Source organism: Falco naumanni, chromosome 1 (genome assembly GCF_017639655.2).
Source record: "Falco naumanni isolate bFalNau1 chromosome 1, bFalNau1.pat, whole genome shotgun sequence".
Taxonomy (NCBI): domain Eukaryota; kingdom Metazoa; phylum Chordata; class Aves; order Falconiformes; family Falconidae; genus Falco; species Falco naumanni.
In genome coordinates, this window is record NC_054054.1 from 77087534 (window position 1) to 77102718 (window position 15185).

At 35.8% G+C, this 15185-nt stretch overlaps 1 protein-coding gene across 6 annotated transcripts in view; it reads left to right on the forward strand.

The window, feature by feature from the left end:
- ARFIP1 (ADP ribosylation factor interacting protein 1) overlaps positions 1 to 15185 on the forward strand; it is a 44189-nt gene that overhangs the window by 7505 nt on the left and 21499 nt on the right. For 4 of the 6 annotated variants that reach the window (XM_040600277.1, XM_040600302.1, XM_040600258.1 and 1 more), the window contains 3 exons: positions 1726 to 1827; positions 10994 to 11102; positions 13825 to 13920. In XM_040600277.1, coding sequence (XP_040456211.1) covers positions 1726 to 1827; positions 10994 to 11102; positions 13825 to 13920 — 307 coding nt within the window. The remainder of the gene's footprint in view (positions 1 to 1725; positions 1828 to 10993; positions 11103 to 13824; positions 13921 to 15185) is intronic. The other 2 variants (XM_040600268.1, XM_040600293.1) reach the window with 2 other exon arrangements.

Consider the following 15185-nt stretch of genomic DNA (forward strand, 5'->3'; position numbering starts at 1 on the left):
CGTTGTAGAGAAAGTGTTAATCCTCAAGAGGGGAAAATGTTTAACCTCATACAGTATTTTATGCATGTGCATCCATGGATTGTAGTTCATATGTATGGTTCTTAAGAGTGGCTTGTCCATGGCCTTTTTCTTTCTCTTCTCTGTATGGGTAAAATCATTTACTCAGAACCTGATGGACTTCTGGTGGTGGTTTATGCTGCTAACTGAAGAAGCTGATTACATTTTCAGAAATGTAAATCAGATCTTGCAGATACCAAATAGTTTGAGTAGTGAGTTCTGCTTCAAAAGACCAGCAGAGGTGAAGTCTCAGTAATTTACAGTCTTTGGAAGCAGTTACGGTAACATAGCTTTGGGAGCGATCTGGGGTTAGAGGAGCATGTTCATTGGACCCCACAGACAGCGACTAGTTAGAAAAAAGCTTGGGAAGCCTCAAAGCTTGCTACGGAAATCAAGGTTACTGATGTAAATGAAATGGTGATAGGTCCAAGTGGGGGAAATGTTAGCCATGCGGTATGGCAGAAGATGTTGCCAATTAAGAATGATGCAGGTGATCCTAAGTAAGTACCAGTAAAATCTTTACCTGATATGGATGTCCTGTAAAAGCTTCGTGTGTGGTTGGCAAAGCTGCTGGTACTTCAGCGTGAGTTCAGACTGGGCCTCTTCCTGCCCCTTGACTGAAAAGAGCTGGTTCAGTTTGCTGGTTTAGGAGCTTTAAGGGAAGGAAGCACCTATTATGGAGTACCTGTTGGTGGTATACCATCAACGAGTCTTCCCAGTCTTGCACAGGTGCACGGGCTGGTTTGAAGACTGCATACCACTTTATGTAAGTAATTGAACAAGCACTGCTTCAGTTGTGTGTTGGTTTTTCTACTGTTTATGCTTCAGTTGACTAGCGAAGATGTCACAGAGTTAGTAGCTTTTTGAGAGGGCCAAAATTCTCAGTTTCTCTTAGTTTCGGAGAGTGTTAGAGTGCCATTCCCTCTTCTGGTGCTTGTGAACAGTGTGCATTTCTTCAGGGTTGTGCCTTGGAACATTCTTTAAAGCAGTGGTTTCACAGCTGCTGCTACTGTTCGCAATGCAGCTGCATTTTGAAACTAACTTTAATGCTTGAATTGCATTGGCGTTTTGAAATTTTTGTTCCTGCATTTCACTTCAGATTCACTGCTGGTGTCTGAAGAAGAGTTGCAACCCACAGGTCAGCCAGAAGGTGGCACTGTTACGATAAAACAAGAAGCAAGTTACACTATTTTAAAGTTTGGAATTACTGCTTTTCTTTTTGTAACACGTGATTAAACTCATTGCACTTCTCTAATAGTTCTTGCTTATAATTGGCTAGTACAATTTTTATTTTTTTAGCCAGGCTCACCTTTTTTTTGTAGTTTGAGATACATTAACTACTCTCAGGGTCAAGTGCGCATAGAAAATATTTGTCTGGCCCCGCATGTCTCATTTGTGTCTGATGCTTCTCCGCCACCCATATCAAAGGGTTAAACTTTAGTGTTTTTTTTTCTCTTGAAGCTTTAAACTATATATATCTGAGCTGTGCTAGCATATTAATGTGATTTGGGTATGTGTTTAAATAAATGTATACAGAGCTGGTATATCAGAATATTACCAATGGGAGTTTGAAATAAACTGTTATGAAACCTATACATCAAACATTTTCATATAGATGACTCACTGGAAATTTAAGACAAATGCTAACCTGTTTCTTCTCATATATAGGAAGGTACAATGGCTCAAGAGTCTCCCAAAAATTCAGCAGCAGAAATTCCTGTGACTAGCAATGGACAGCTGGAAGATTCACATGAGCACGGCTTTAACAGGGTAAGAATTTTCTTTGCTGTCTAACAAGGTAACATTATCAGAAATGCGGAAGTTACAATGCAGTGCATAGCAGATTTCACTAGGCATAGTTGTCTAGTTTATGGAAAAATTCCTTTGAAGCTCATATAAATTAATATTAAAGTTGACATTACATACTGTGATTCCACATTGCAATAACCTTTTGCAAATATTTCTGAACATGAAATAGCGTAAAGAATTGGGTGCTCTGTAGTGCACAATCAAGTGTATATGCTTCTAATTTCTTGTCTCTGATCCTTGATACTGATATTTAATCCTGCAGTTTTATTCATAAAACAGGACAACAAGCATTTTTAAAAGATGAGACTTAACAGATCCTGTGAATTCAGGCTACCAAATCCTAAACTTTTTGTGACAAAGTATCAGATTGTTCAAGGCAAGCTACTTACTTCTAAGGGGTGTTAAGTTTGGAGGCAACATGCCTAAAAGTAAATGAAGATGGTCACGTTCTGATTTGAAGTTTTAAACAGGAGAGAAGTAACTTGTGTTGAACTGAAAAATGACTTTGTATTGCAGTAAGGTATATAGATGACGGGTATCAGGGTTCATCTTATTTGTTGTATGTTGAAAAAAATTATACTTCCATAGTCCTCTGTATGCAATTTTGAGTTTGTTCCCTTAATCTTGATATATTTTACTGTCTTGTGTTTGGCTGTCCAGCAGGGGGTGCCGTAACACAGTTTATGGAACTTGGGTTCGGTTTTCTTTTATTTTTACTTCGCTTTTCAGTCTAGTTAGTTGTCCACATTTATTTTATATTTGTTGAGACTTGGGTTCTAAGGTCCCATGCTGTCTTGCAGTGCAGGATTATTTCTAAAAGAAATACTGATCAGAAATTTATTTTATTCCGCCCTAATAAAATGCTGATCAGAGGGGGGTGCCTTTATAAGTTTTAAAACAAATTAAATATGCATCCTGAATATTGGTGAAATAAGCATCTGTCTAGTTTTGTCTTCTGGTTTCAGCTTTAATGAAGAAACTCCTTCGAAGCTGATAAGTTAAAAAGTTAACTAAAAAAAATGAAGGAGAATATGTGCAGTAACTTTTTTGTATGAAAGGTATATTAGTAGTGGCAATTTTTTTTGAATGTTAAATAGTGTAAAATATTGGGTGCTCTGTAATGCACAATCAAGTGTGTATATTTCTAATTGTTGATTCTAAGCCATGAGGATACTAATTTTTGGTCCAGTGATTTTATTCATAAAACAGGAAAACAAGCATTTAAATATATATACTAAAAGTATAGTTTTAAACATGTGTTATTATTAAAAATAAAAATGCTTTCTAAATGTGTATAAATATGTCTTTTACATATTAAAATATAAAGTACATCGTTAAAACAACATCTGAGACCATTTGACTGTGACTGCAGAGTAGCTGTCTAGTGAGCATGGCTATAAAAAAGTATTAAACTTCATTAAATGGAAATGCATCCATATTAGAGCTCTTACTTAAAAAAAATACTGCACGTATTACTGGGGATTTTTTCTACTTTTGTGAATGGGCCGAGATTTTTGTTTGGATTGTTTCTTTTTTTTAATAGCACTGCAATGAGGTAGGGCTTATGTTTGTTAAGATTTGTCATTCAACTAAGATCTGCCAGTAATGTAATGTAAAAATTAGGATGATGTTTAATGAAAAAACCTAAATTTTGATAAAGATGTACCTGTGTTTAAGGGGAACAATCAAAATACATCTTGAAGTGGTAATGAATTTGGGTTCACCTAGAAGTAGAGAAACAGATTTACTATTTTTAAGCCAGATGACCTTGATGCTGCTGTGACTTGGCTGTTAAGTTATCTGTTCTTTATGTAATAATGGCTTCTTCAGTATAGCGCATCCAGTACTTATCTGCAACTTGCACTCTTGTTGACTGGGTCAGAGTCCTTTTCCAGTCTAAAATATTTCCATTTGCTATGGAAAGTTGAAATGTTAAGGCAGTTTTTGTCTATGGCCATATATAAAACTTGAAGTAGGTTTTTGCTGGCATGCTAATTATTTTGCTGGCTTGGAGTCAACTACATTTTGGAACTTCCACAAAAATGTATCAAATTTTCAGTGGAGTTGCAGAAAAATTTCTACCATGCAAGCATAGTTGAGTTTGCTGCTGTAATTACTTCCACAATGCTTATTCTGAGATCAGTGAAGATGAAGTGCACTTCAATTATTTTTTTGAACTATCTTGTACAAGTTAACACCTGCATGTGTGACCTAAACTCAGAATATCTGATAATCGGGGCTGCTTATAAACAAAACAAAGAAAACAAACTTCTTGGAATTAACATCTAGGTCTGTTTACTAATCTGTTAGTCTCAAATTCTAATATTTAACTTCTAGTCATCTTGCTTTGTGTTTGTTATTTCTAATACTTGATGTTATGCTCTTTACTTCCTTGCCAGGTAATTTTTTGTTTTAATCTCAAGCAATATGCATTGCACCACAAAATTTCTGTGCCAAGTTTTCAGGAGTCTTTTTTTTCCTATATATTTATGGAAATGACAAGCCAAGTACTGATTTTTTTTAGGAGGTAACTTAAAGAGGCAAGAAACCGTTGCCACTTTTAAGTTGTACTGTTACCACGGTGCTCGGTAAGAGTATGTGACCACAGTAGAGTTCAGAGCACTCAAACTCCAAGATACTGATTTCAGTTCCACCTTCTTGGGAAGCTGGGGAACAAGGTTATTTTAGTTTCTTGGTTTGTTATTGCTGCGATCAGGGAGCCATTCATCTAGACATTGTACAGTTCGGATGTAAACAATAAGACATCGTTTCTTCTGTATTTTTTTATTTGGTCTTCTACAGCTATGTTGCCACAAACACTTGAGCAGCTTTGATTGTATATTTTTGATAGACTGAGTGAAGAGGTAGCTGTACAACCTTTACTTCAGGGTTCTTTAATTGCAAAATTAAGCTTTCCTCTAGATTCACATTCTATTTTGCAGTTCCATCAGACCTCATCCATAAGCTGCTCACTCAGGCATGAAAATGCATATTTATTTTCCACCAAATGCAGTATTTTTATGTACTGAAGCATGAGAAGTATTTAATTTTTAAGGAGATGCTGTACATATGTATTTACCTGGACATGGCTAGTAGGGTTGCTCTTTCTTTGAAGAAATATGCCAACAATTTTGCAGTTTATCAGACAGCATACATTGCCATAATGTTGTTTGAGAAGGAAGCATATTAATTCCAGTCTTGTGGGAATGTGGTATAGCACTACTTGATGCATCTTCTTGTTCCTTATGTTCAAGAAAAAGAATCAAAAGCATTATTTATAAGGTAACTTAAATAAGTGTTTGCCTTACTGTAAAGTCTCATTCAGAAATACACTGCTACATTCTAATTCTGCCTTGTCTGTAATAATAAGAGATGCCTGTGGAATTCTGACAAGTTTTGTCCTGCCCTATGATGGATGGAAACTTTTTTAACTAAAAAGGCTGTAGCTTCAGTCATCATTGGATGAGATGTCTAATGTCCTTTCATTATGAAAAAGCTTGACCCAGAGCTTTGCAGCTCATGAAGCTTTATTGGAACTCACTTAAGCTTTAAAAACTTGATATCTAGAACTGTTTGCCAATGTTTGGATGTTTGTTAGTCTGTGTTAATAACAGAGGGCTTAAGCATTTCCTAACCAAACATGTTTTTCTTAATACTTCGTACAAGAAAACTCAACATTCAAAAGTGTCTTGCTGGTTCATATTCTTCGCTGTTTATTTCACTTACCCCTGACTTCTAGAACACAGTTTTTTTCCCATGCTGTTACAATTATGTGATCAGAATAGAGTGTTTAATGTCACTGAGGGGATTGGGAGCTGAGGACTCAGGGAAGAAATGAGGACTAATTTAGTAACATGCCATATAGTGTAAAAGCTGCATAGGAATAAATTTAATTAAAATACTGGTCTGCCTGTAAAGGTATTCAGGCAGCTGTAAGCTATTTGTAATGTTTAAACTGTTGTACAAAATCTATATGAAGTTCTTAATCAGTCTATGTCTCTGAAATTGTTCCGAGTGTTTCCTTCCATTTTCAGTATGAACTCTCCTCTCCTGGCATTTTATACTCTTATGGGGACAAAACCATTATTAAGTATGTGTATACAATACACATTGTATTTGCAACACACTGTTGCAAAAGATAAATTAACTTTGTTATGAGTCTTCAATTTATCTTACTAGAATTATAAAATAAGCTCTGGGATCTGATGAATCTGAGTGCGTGTGTTCAGCATCTTGTTCTATAATTTCATGGCCAGACTGCACAAACAGATAAAGTAAATTCTTTTTTGTCATTTGCCTTCTGAAAAAAAAACACCAGCCTTGTCACTCACATTCTATTGGAAACATCTGACATCATCTCTTAGGTTTTGCTATGTTGACTGGCATAGTTAGATTTTACTCTGGGCAATATTTTAATTAATGTTGACTGATTTAAAATCTATTTCTATGTTAGTTCATTTTTAAGAGATGAAACACAGACAACCAGTCTTTCTTTTTGTTGCCAAGTGGTCTGCTTCATACAGTCTTAAAAATCAAAAGCATGAATGTTAATGATGACAGTAGACGGGAGACTCATTTAAAACTGGGTTGTAGTATGACATTAGGTAAGCCAAAAGGGATGTAGTAGAAGAAAGAGTCTTCCGAGTGAAGAGCAGCGCATTGGAGAATAGAAGAAATGTCAGTCCACATTGCTTGCCACTTCAGCATAGATTAAAGCCTTCCCCTCTCCTCCCGCTTAATTTTATGCTTGAATTTATATTGATGTGAGGATCGAGTGGCTTAATTCATGGAAAAAAAGGCGCTGAGTAATATGATAGGGCAAAGAGAAGAAGAAAATGCTGGATATGTACAGGGAGCTCCACTTGCACATGAGTTAGGGTAAGAATTTAAGGTTCAGAGCCAGTTATCTTACTGGATCAATGTTATGTCTATCTACATAGCGTTTTGCTTCACGGGACCTGTAATCTTTACAACTTTAAACTGTGAACTTTACAGTAAGATGTGGTGCAGATTTTTCCTGAAGGCAGCTTGGGTAGTTTTATTTAAAATGTCATCCATTGTTAAAACATAAATGAGCGTATGATTGTTCCCAGTTTAGTTGCTCTACTTTTGATGGACTCCTTGAACTAGCTAGTGATGTGGGGGTTTTAAAATAGCTTACTCAAGGTAGTAAGTACAGGTAAAACGGTATGTCTTGAACTTGCTGTTTGTACTAAGCAAAAAATAACGCTTAGTCATGCATTAATAATGGACTGATATAACTAAGAAATTAAACAATGTTGTTTGCTTGCTTACTCCTTAGTTTTTACTAGTTTTCTCCAAAGTAAGCAAGTCTTGACTAGGTTGGTTCTTGCTGGTGGAGGAACACTGCAGTTTGGTATCTTTCCCCGCTTCGTTTTACGTTGTTGCAGATAGCATGGATGAGAAGTATCTTCTTGGAAATAACCTTGTAATTCAGCCAACATTCCTTCACGAACATGCATTCTGCGCAACTGCTTCGCTGTGTCTACTGTCTCAACAGGATTGATATGTCAAAAATTCATGTGGTTCATCTAAGATGTTGTGTATAATAAACTGATTAATATCTCTGCTAGTCACTTAAATAAGGCTAACCTTACTAAAATACCTATAGTTTAATATGGTGTTTTGAACTAATCAAAATGGCATTTTAAACAAGGGGTTAAAGTGGTTTAAATGCTTAACACAACGAGGTTTGCACTGTCTTGACCTGTTTAAGTTAGGGCAGCTGTTCTGTGGATGTATATTTCACACTTTCGCTTCTTTGAGTCTTTAACATGTTAAATGGCTGAGAATGGGGTAGGTGATCTAACCTTTTGACTTCTTGGAAGGCCTCTTCTGAGTTGCAGTGGGTTTTTGCCTCTAGCTCTGGGTCTCCGTGAGCTTAAAATGTTAAAATACTTCTGCTAGATAGGAAGTGCATAAACATGCGATGGTTTTCAGCCTCATACAATTGAAAATTCTGAATGAAGAATCTTTTTTTTTTTTTTTTTTTCTTTTTGGGATGGCGATCCCTTAACAGACCTGTGGTTTTGCAATGTATCAGTAAATTTTGATGAATTTTAAAAACTTGATTACCTTTTTATGAAGAAGGGGAAAAATCACTTATGAGTTCGAAAGCAGATCTTCTGGTCATCAAAATCTTCCTCTTAGCTAGAAGAGCAATATGTAGACAAAATACAATCACCTTATTGTGGTAGGGGAATCTGTCCTCACTTCTGTGTTGTAACAGCAAATCTACACTTGGTGTGAACAAAAAAGAAAGATATTTGTACTACCTTCTTAACACTAGAATCTTAAGTACTATCATACCTTCCCTTAAATGTGAAGTTTTGTGCGTGTCTTTTCTTACTCTAAGGCAGTTTACAAATTACCCTTCTTTGTAAATGATTGAAAAGATACATTACTTTGTCAGAATGATTACAGATTTTTGTGTAGTTTTTTTGTTTATACTTGTGTAAAAACAAACAAAAAAAAAAAGGCAAGCACAGTCAGTTGCAAGAATGACATTTTAAAAGTTTAAAAATTGAAGTTTACATGCAGAAGTGCATCTCCACGGAGCAGTAATTTGCATGTTTATAAACAACAAAAAGGTAGTATTTTAATGATCACTGACTTTATTATGACAACTCTGTTCACATATCAAGAAATGGTAAATCTTCCTTGTAAATTCATATGCAAGGATATCTCTTTTCAGCAGAGTCTGTTTCAGCTGGTTAATATAAGTGTTTAAAAACTGGGTTTAATACAGTTCTTTACAATGAACTTTGCCTTTTTGCCAATGAATAGATATCTTTGAACAAATAGGTGTTTGTGTATATATACATATATATATTTTCATGTAAAATATCCTGATGTGTATATATGCACAATTTTAGCTCTTAATTTTCATGATCCAAATATCAGGGTTTTATTTGAGAGGGATGTGTTGTAATATTTGGATTTATTTAACTCTGGAGCTTGTTTAGCTTCAAATTAGAATTAAGTGGAATGTACAGAAGTAGTACAGTTGCTTAAGTTTATATCTAAACTTTTGTCTTTACAAAGCAGATGTTCTGCATTTTAACCTTAAATACAGATGATTGCTTAGATTCCTATTGCGAACATGCTTAAGCAGGTTAGCTGTCTACATTTGTTTGGCTACAGAGTTAGGTATTTCTGAAAACTATACAACGTGCCAAGGTGCCTTCAGGAAAAAAAATGATGCCATGTCCTTTTCGTTAAATCAGTGCATCTTTGCAATCTGGTTATCCTTTTTCAAGTCTCTGCTTTTTGAGCTCCTAGTGACTTGCTACATTTTGAGTTAAATGGACTCTTAGCTAAACTAAGTTGAAACAAAGGCTTTCCAGCGTACAACCAAGTGGGAGTACTGAAATGAAAGCACCAGTTTTAAGTCAGTTGTGAAGACTGAAAACAGTATGTATCCAACGTTGTGAGAACAGGTTCTGCATGACTTCATGCTATTTATTTTTCCCGTTTTTGGTGGTGTAATGCTTCAGATAAACAAATATAGCATAATCTATTATTAAATAGCCGGTTCATTGAGTGAAAGTATAGTTGTACGAATTGGTTACTCTGATTGCAGTAACACCCAGGATTTTCCATGTCAGCAGGATTTCTGGGTTTGCTGGAATTCATCAGTTTGTAGCTCTTCCTTTTTTCCTCCTCCCAGGAGTTTGTCTTCAACTAAAGACAACTAACTAAAGCTGTGGGGACGTGATCCAAAGCCAGTTCTTGACAGATCTGAGTCTATAGGCAGTATCGTTCTTATGCTTGAGCTTGCTTCTGGTTCGTGGATGGAGTGACTACAGTAATATGTCAAACATGGATTAGATTTTAAAGGTTGTGCTTTCTTTGTAATTAGAAGCATTGCCTATATCATAAATAGTTACTGCACATGTGCAGACACTGACATTTTAAAACTATGTATAGTTTGTTCTCTGCAAATTTCACTATTGCTCCTCTATACTACTTCTGCCTCTGTATGGAAGCAAAGGGGATGCAAAAGGGTACCTGACTCCAGAAACTGCTAATTTTCCAATTTCTTGATGCTTAGTTTGTTGCAAGCGTATTTACCTTTTTGCTTTCACTTCCAGAGTAGCTTTTCACTCAATTTTAGTTTTACAAATTAGTGGTTTTAAATTGCTTTGAATATCTGAATTTTTCTTAAAGCCCTAGGTATATTCCATAACACCAGAGGCTTTAACTTCAGTTAGATGGCTGGAAATAGTCCAGGAGACCTTTGTGAGTTATTTGTAGAGGTCGGCAAGATAGCAAAAATGGGCAGTAGGATGGTATGTGAATTACGGCCTATGAATTCATAGTTCAGTGATAGGCCTGCACTGGGTTTCGGTGAAGAATTCAGTTGCCTGAAAGTTGGTTGTAGTAGTCAGTTTAGCTCTCAAAAGTTAAACAAGGTGATCTCAGGCAGTTTTAAATCAATGAATTTCAAAAGCAAGCAGAAGGAAATGGGAACTTTGTGCTGTGAGCACTCCTTATGTAGAGTGGCTGCTCAGAAGGAAGCTGTTGAAGAGATGCCTTTCTGGATGCTTCTCCCATGTCAAACATTTAAGAGTTTACAAGTCCTATTTCTAGAAACTGAGGATGCTGTGAATTTTAAAGCTATTTCTTACATAGAGTGATTTATTATTATTTTAAAATCTTTAACATTAAGGTAGTTGTTTCTGCATTTTTGGCTTGTAAAATATTGTCTGCTTTTAGTCTTAGATCATTCTGTACTCCTGTTGGTTTTTAACTGGAGACATTATTAAACTGATATGGTTGTTTGGACCAGCTTCAGACCACGTAACATGATGTTCTGGGCAACGTTTTTAGTAACTGCTGCTCTAAGAGATGGCATTCTAGTTGTTCAGCAATACAAAAAACCCCTCTCAATAAATACACAGGCTATATTTACAGTGTTTCTCACTTATTTATGTTTTATTTGTGCATCATAGTAGAATGCTGTGACACCAGCAAAGATGTTCTAGGGTAAAAGCAGAATTGCCAGTCTGAGAGCTGCTGAAATTGCACGGTAATATTTTTTTTTTGAGCCACTTTTATCTATCTTTAAACCTTAACTTCCAATTTTTATTGAAATATTTCCAAGGACTTGAAACGTTCATTACCTGTTGGACTTGGACTTTCTGAAACCAAAATAACATCTCATGGCTTTGACAGCACCAAAGAGGGAGTCGTTGAGGCAGGACCATTTCCAGGTAAAAGTAACTACTTTTTTGTCTTCATTTCTTAGTTTAAAATCTTTAGGCATATTTTCGTGTGGTCAGGAATACAATGCTCTGTAGCTGCTTTGAGCATTTCGGTGTAAATTTACACATTGAGATGTGTGTTAGTAACAACCTTTTGGGCTTCTTTGGGAGCTGGTTTGTTAAAATAGAGAATATGTGCGATGCTCGTAGGACTAGTAGAAACTACTTGGTGTTAAATTAGTCTGCATTTACAGGAGGGGAAGTCCTTGAGCACCTTGAAATGGTGTCAGACTGAAGAATTTTACTATTACATTGCCCTGAACTTTTCTTTAAATGGTGCAGGTATTGTTCTGATTTGAAACATAACTGGAGAGTTATTCCTTGATACACAGTTCACTTACCTGGAGCAGACTGAGTGGAATTGATCTTTGGTCCTAAGACTTGTCTCTTTTTTTTGTTTGTTTGTGTTTTTTGTTTGTTTGTTTTTTTTTTTTGTTATAGTGAATATATTACTTTAATGTATTGCTGTTAGGAGTGATAATGCTTTGGGTCTCTCTCACCAGGTGCTACCTAACGAAAAAATGCTGGTTCTCATGTTTTCACAGCACAGTGTTGTGATTGTTTATAGCAGAAGGATTTTAGTTAGTATTTCATTCACTATGCAAGTACTAATATATGTTTTAGAGAATCTAAGCTAGTATTAAACAATGAGAAGTAGAGAGTGATAAACAAGCCAGTAATGTCAGTGTTGGCCATCTATCTAAAAATGAGTGCCACAATATAGTGTGTGAAAATGATATTTTAAGGAATTATGGAATTATGTAGCTTTTACTGAATTTGAAAGGTTTGAAATGGTATCAAATAAGCAGCTGTGAAAATAAGTATCATTGTAGTCATAGATTTAATTTACATTTCGCTTCATTTCCTGTTTGGTAAAATTCTGTGCTTATGCAAACAGTGATTGACAAACTGTACTTTACATAAATTACAAAGTGAATGTTGTGGTTTCTTTAAGTCTTTGAAATTAGCAAAATATCTAGCTAAAAACTGGGCAGATGGCAAACTGCTCACCATTCTTGCCCTTTTGTATTAGCAGGCTAACTGTTGCATAAGGGGAAAAGTGTCTTAAGATGGGTTTCAGGCTATACTAACAAATTTTTGAAATACAAATGTTCTGTAGAAAGTTATGTACACAAATGCTGAGCCTTGCACATGGAATTTTTAACACTTTAGATATTACAGGTTTTCCTCCGAGGATATTTTCTTCAGATTTTTCCTACTGCTGTAGCCAAATCAGAGAGAGAGGGAGAACTGGCAGAAACTAAGGCTTGTTATGAAACTATGGACAGAAGAATGATTGCCCTATTTCTAAAAAATTTCTGTTTGAGTGTCCTTATTACAGCTGCATTTTTGAACGCAGAGTAGATGATACGGGAGGGGAAGGGCTTTTAGGATTTGGGGGATGTTGAAAGATGAAGCATGTATAAGGCTGCATTAATACTCTGTTAAATTATAAGAATTTTTTTAACTGCTTGTCTTGGCTCGCTTGCTAAAGTGATTCAGTCTTAGCAGGCCTTTAGCAGGATCTTGCAGTCAAACTTCTATGGTTGGATGAATCCAGTTGCAGCTCTTTTGCAGCGTAGCACTACAGAAGGGCACAGCAACGAGCTGTCTTTCAGTCGTGTCTTCTCTGTGCAATTGGATCCAAATCATTGTATTCTTGTACCTCTTGTTAGTACTGCTCTGTAGTATGTTTAGAAGGTAAAAGCCAATTGTTGATTCAGTTACATTGAGTGATATTTTTGGTGTTACTGATAACTACATTTTGTTGAAACTGCTAAAATTTAGTTTTGATATACTTTCTCCCCAGCACACTGCAAGCCCTGAAGTATCGCAGAATTTCTCAGCAATAGCAATAAAAACTTCCCCCCCAATGTGATGGTTACTCGTCACCACAGAGGAAAACCTAATTTGTTTGGAGTTTAAATCCTGAAAACTTCGTAAGAATGCCACTTCACATTTATGTGATATGAAAGAGTAGCAAAGCTCTGAGAAGCATAATCCTGAAACAGATTAGAGAACACACGTGGTAGAGGTCATTTGAAGTTGGGTTTGTTTTTTTTAAAGAGAACAAGCAAGTGCTGTAAAATCTTTCTTTTTGGGAAGGAGATTACATACCTTAACAGCTCATGGCTCGTATGATCTTCAGGATAGCTTATTGCTGTGTGTTTACACAGACTTAGGAGCAGATGTTAATCAAATACATCTGAAATTGGCACAGATTGCAGTTTACTTCACCGCTTAATGCTGTGAGTACCATTTAGTGACAGTGCAGAGTGAATTCTACCTAGACCTCAAAAAGGTGGTTTCAGCTGTGGAAGCTGTATATAATAACAATCTTTCATGGAATTTTCTGTTGATAGTGTATACATTACTAATGAAGTTGTTAGTTGTATTTTGATTACTCTTTTAAGAAAAGAAGTTTGGCATCATGACCTAGAGAAAAAGATGAAATCATGAAAACTTGGAGTAGTTCACTTGAACAGCTGCACCTCTTAAAAAGCATTTCCATCAGAAATTCCAGCAACTTCTCTGTGAATGCTTCTATTTAGTGTGTTGCTGAAGTAAATGTTTCTTTGTTTTGTTAAAAAACCTCTATCTGTGTAAAAGTGCACATTGCCTTCTAGGGGAAGATGATAGATGTTCATGGTTAAATATGTCCCGTTTTCAGGTTCCTCAGCATCACCCAAATCATCTATTATATCTCCTAGCAATGCAGCAGCTAGCAGACTGGCTGGACAAGGTTGTGATTTAATTATTCCCACAGGTATCGCAGCACTGAATGGATAACGCCCTCGTCTCTGCTGACACTACTAACTCCTCCATGTCTCTAATAATTTGAGTTGCTGTTAGTTGGAAATAAGACTTCTGGGCTTTTTTGGTGGCTCTCATTTCTGGCTTTTAACAGTTCACAAAGTAACCTCTGCTTTCCTCTCTGTATGCTGCTTTTTGCTCTATAAAATTTAAAAATAATTACCAAATGTTAATAATAACAAACAGTAGCTAAAATGGGAGTAACCAAAATTTTTTATTTGGGTTAAAGCTGGAACTTTTGGCTTTTTTTGCCAAAATAATCACATACTCCAGTAGAATAGAGTATGAGGTGGCTATTAGGAATTCACAACACCCAAACTAGGCTTTGCCACTTGACTCATTTTGCACCTACAGGCAAATTACTTAACATCTTTGTCTGTTTCCTCCTATATAAAAGGAGAAAACCTATTCAGTTACCTCATAAGGGTGTTGAAGGGATTCATTACTTGATGTTTGCACAGCATTTTCAAGACTTAAAGAACATAGTAGAGCTTTATGCTAAAGGAGTATCTTCAGGCATCTGTATAGACTTTTTTCCAAACCCTTATTTGCATAAATAACCTGGCAAGGCTAAGGTGACTGAGTAGCACTAGGGGTTAGAGGCAGCAGTAGTCAAAATTGTACATAAATAAAAAGCAATGTTAAAAAGTGGTAGTGCTTTGCAGTACTTACTGTTTAGGACACTAGGAAATATTTTTGCAAAATGAAAACTTAAAATTCACATGATATCCCATACTAGCTTGAAAATGCTAAGTATTGGCAATTAACGCATGGTGATTTGCCCTAGATATTTCATTTGTTGCTTTAAATATTTTCTTTGTTGCTGTTATTATATTGGTGGCTTGTAGAATTAATTATTCTTAATACAATCAGCTAATAAAGCTGAAATAAATGAATTAAATATTGGCTGAACACATCTGGAAAGGGTGATGTTCATTGGAAAAGATAAAATCTGTTTTGAAATTTATTGGTTGTACTTTGTGACAACCATTTTTATATGCCGATAATTTTCATTTAATGGTCTGCAGGTTGTAAACAGACTTTTAGATTGGCTAAATCCAAGAAGGGTGTTCAACTTGTGGAATTTGAAAACATAGATTAAGTAGCAAACATGTTTCAAAAGCTGTTTTAAGGTTGGTTAGTAAAACTGCATGCATTCAGGTAAGCTTTATTCAGCCTATTACAACATGAAATACTGAGATACGTACACGCTTTGTA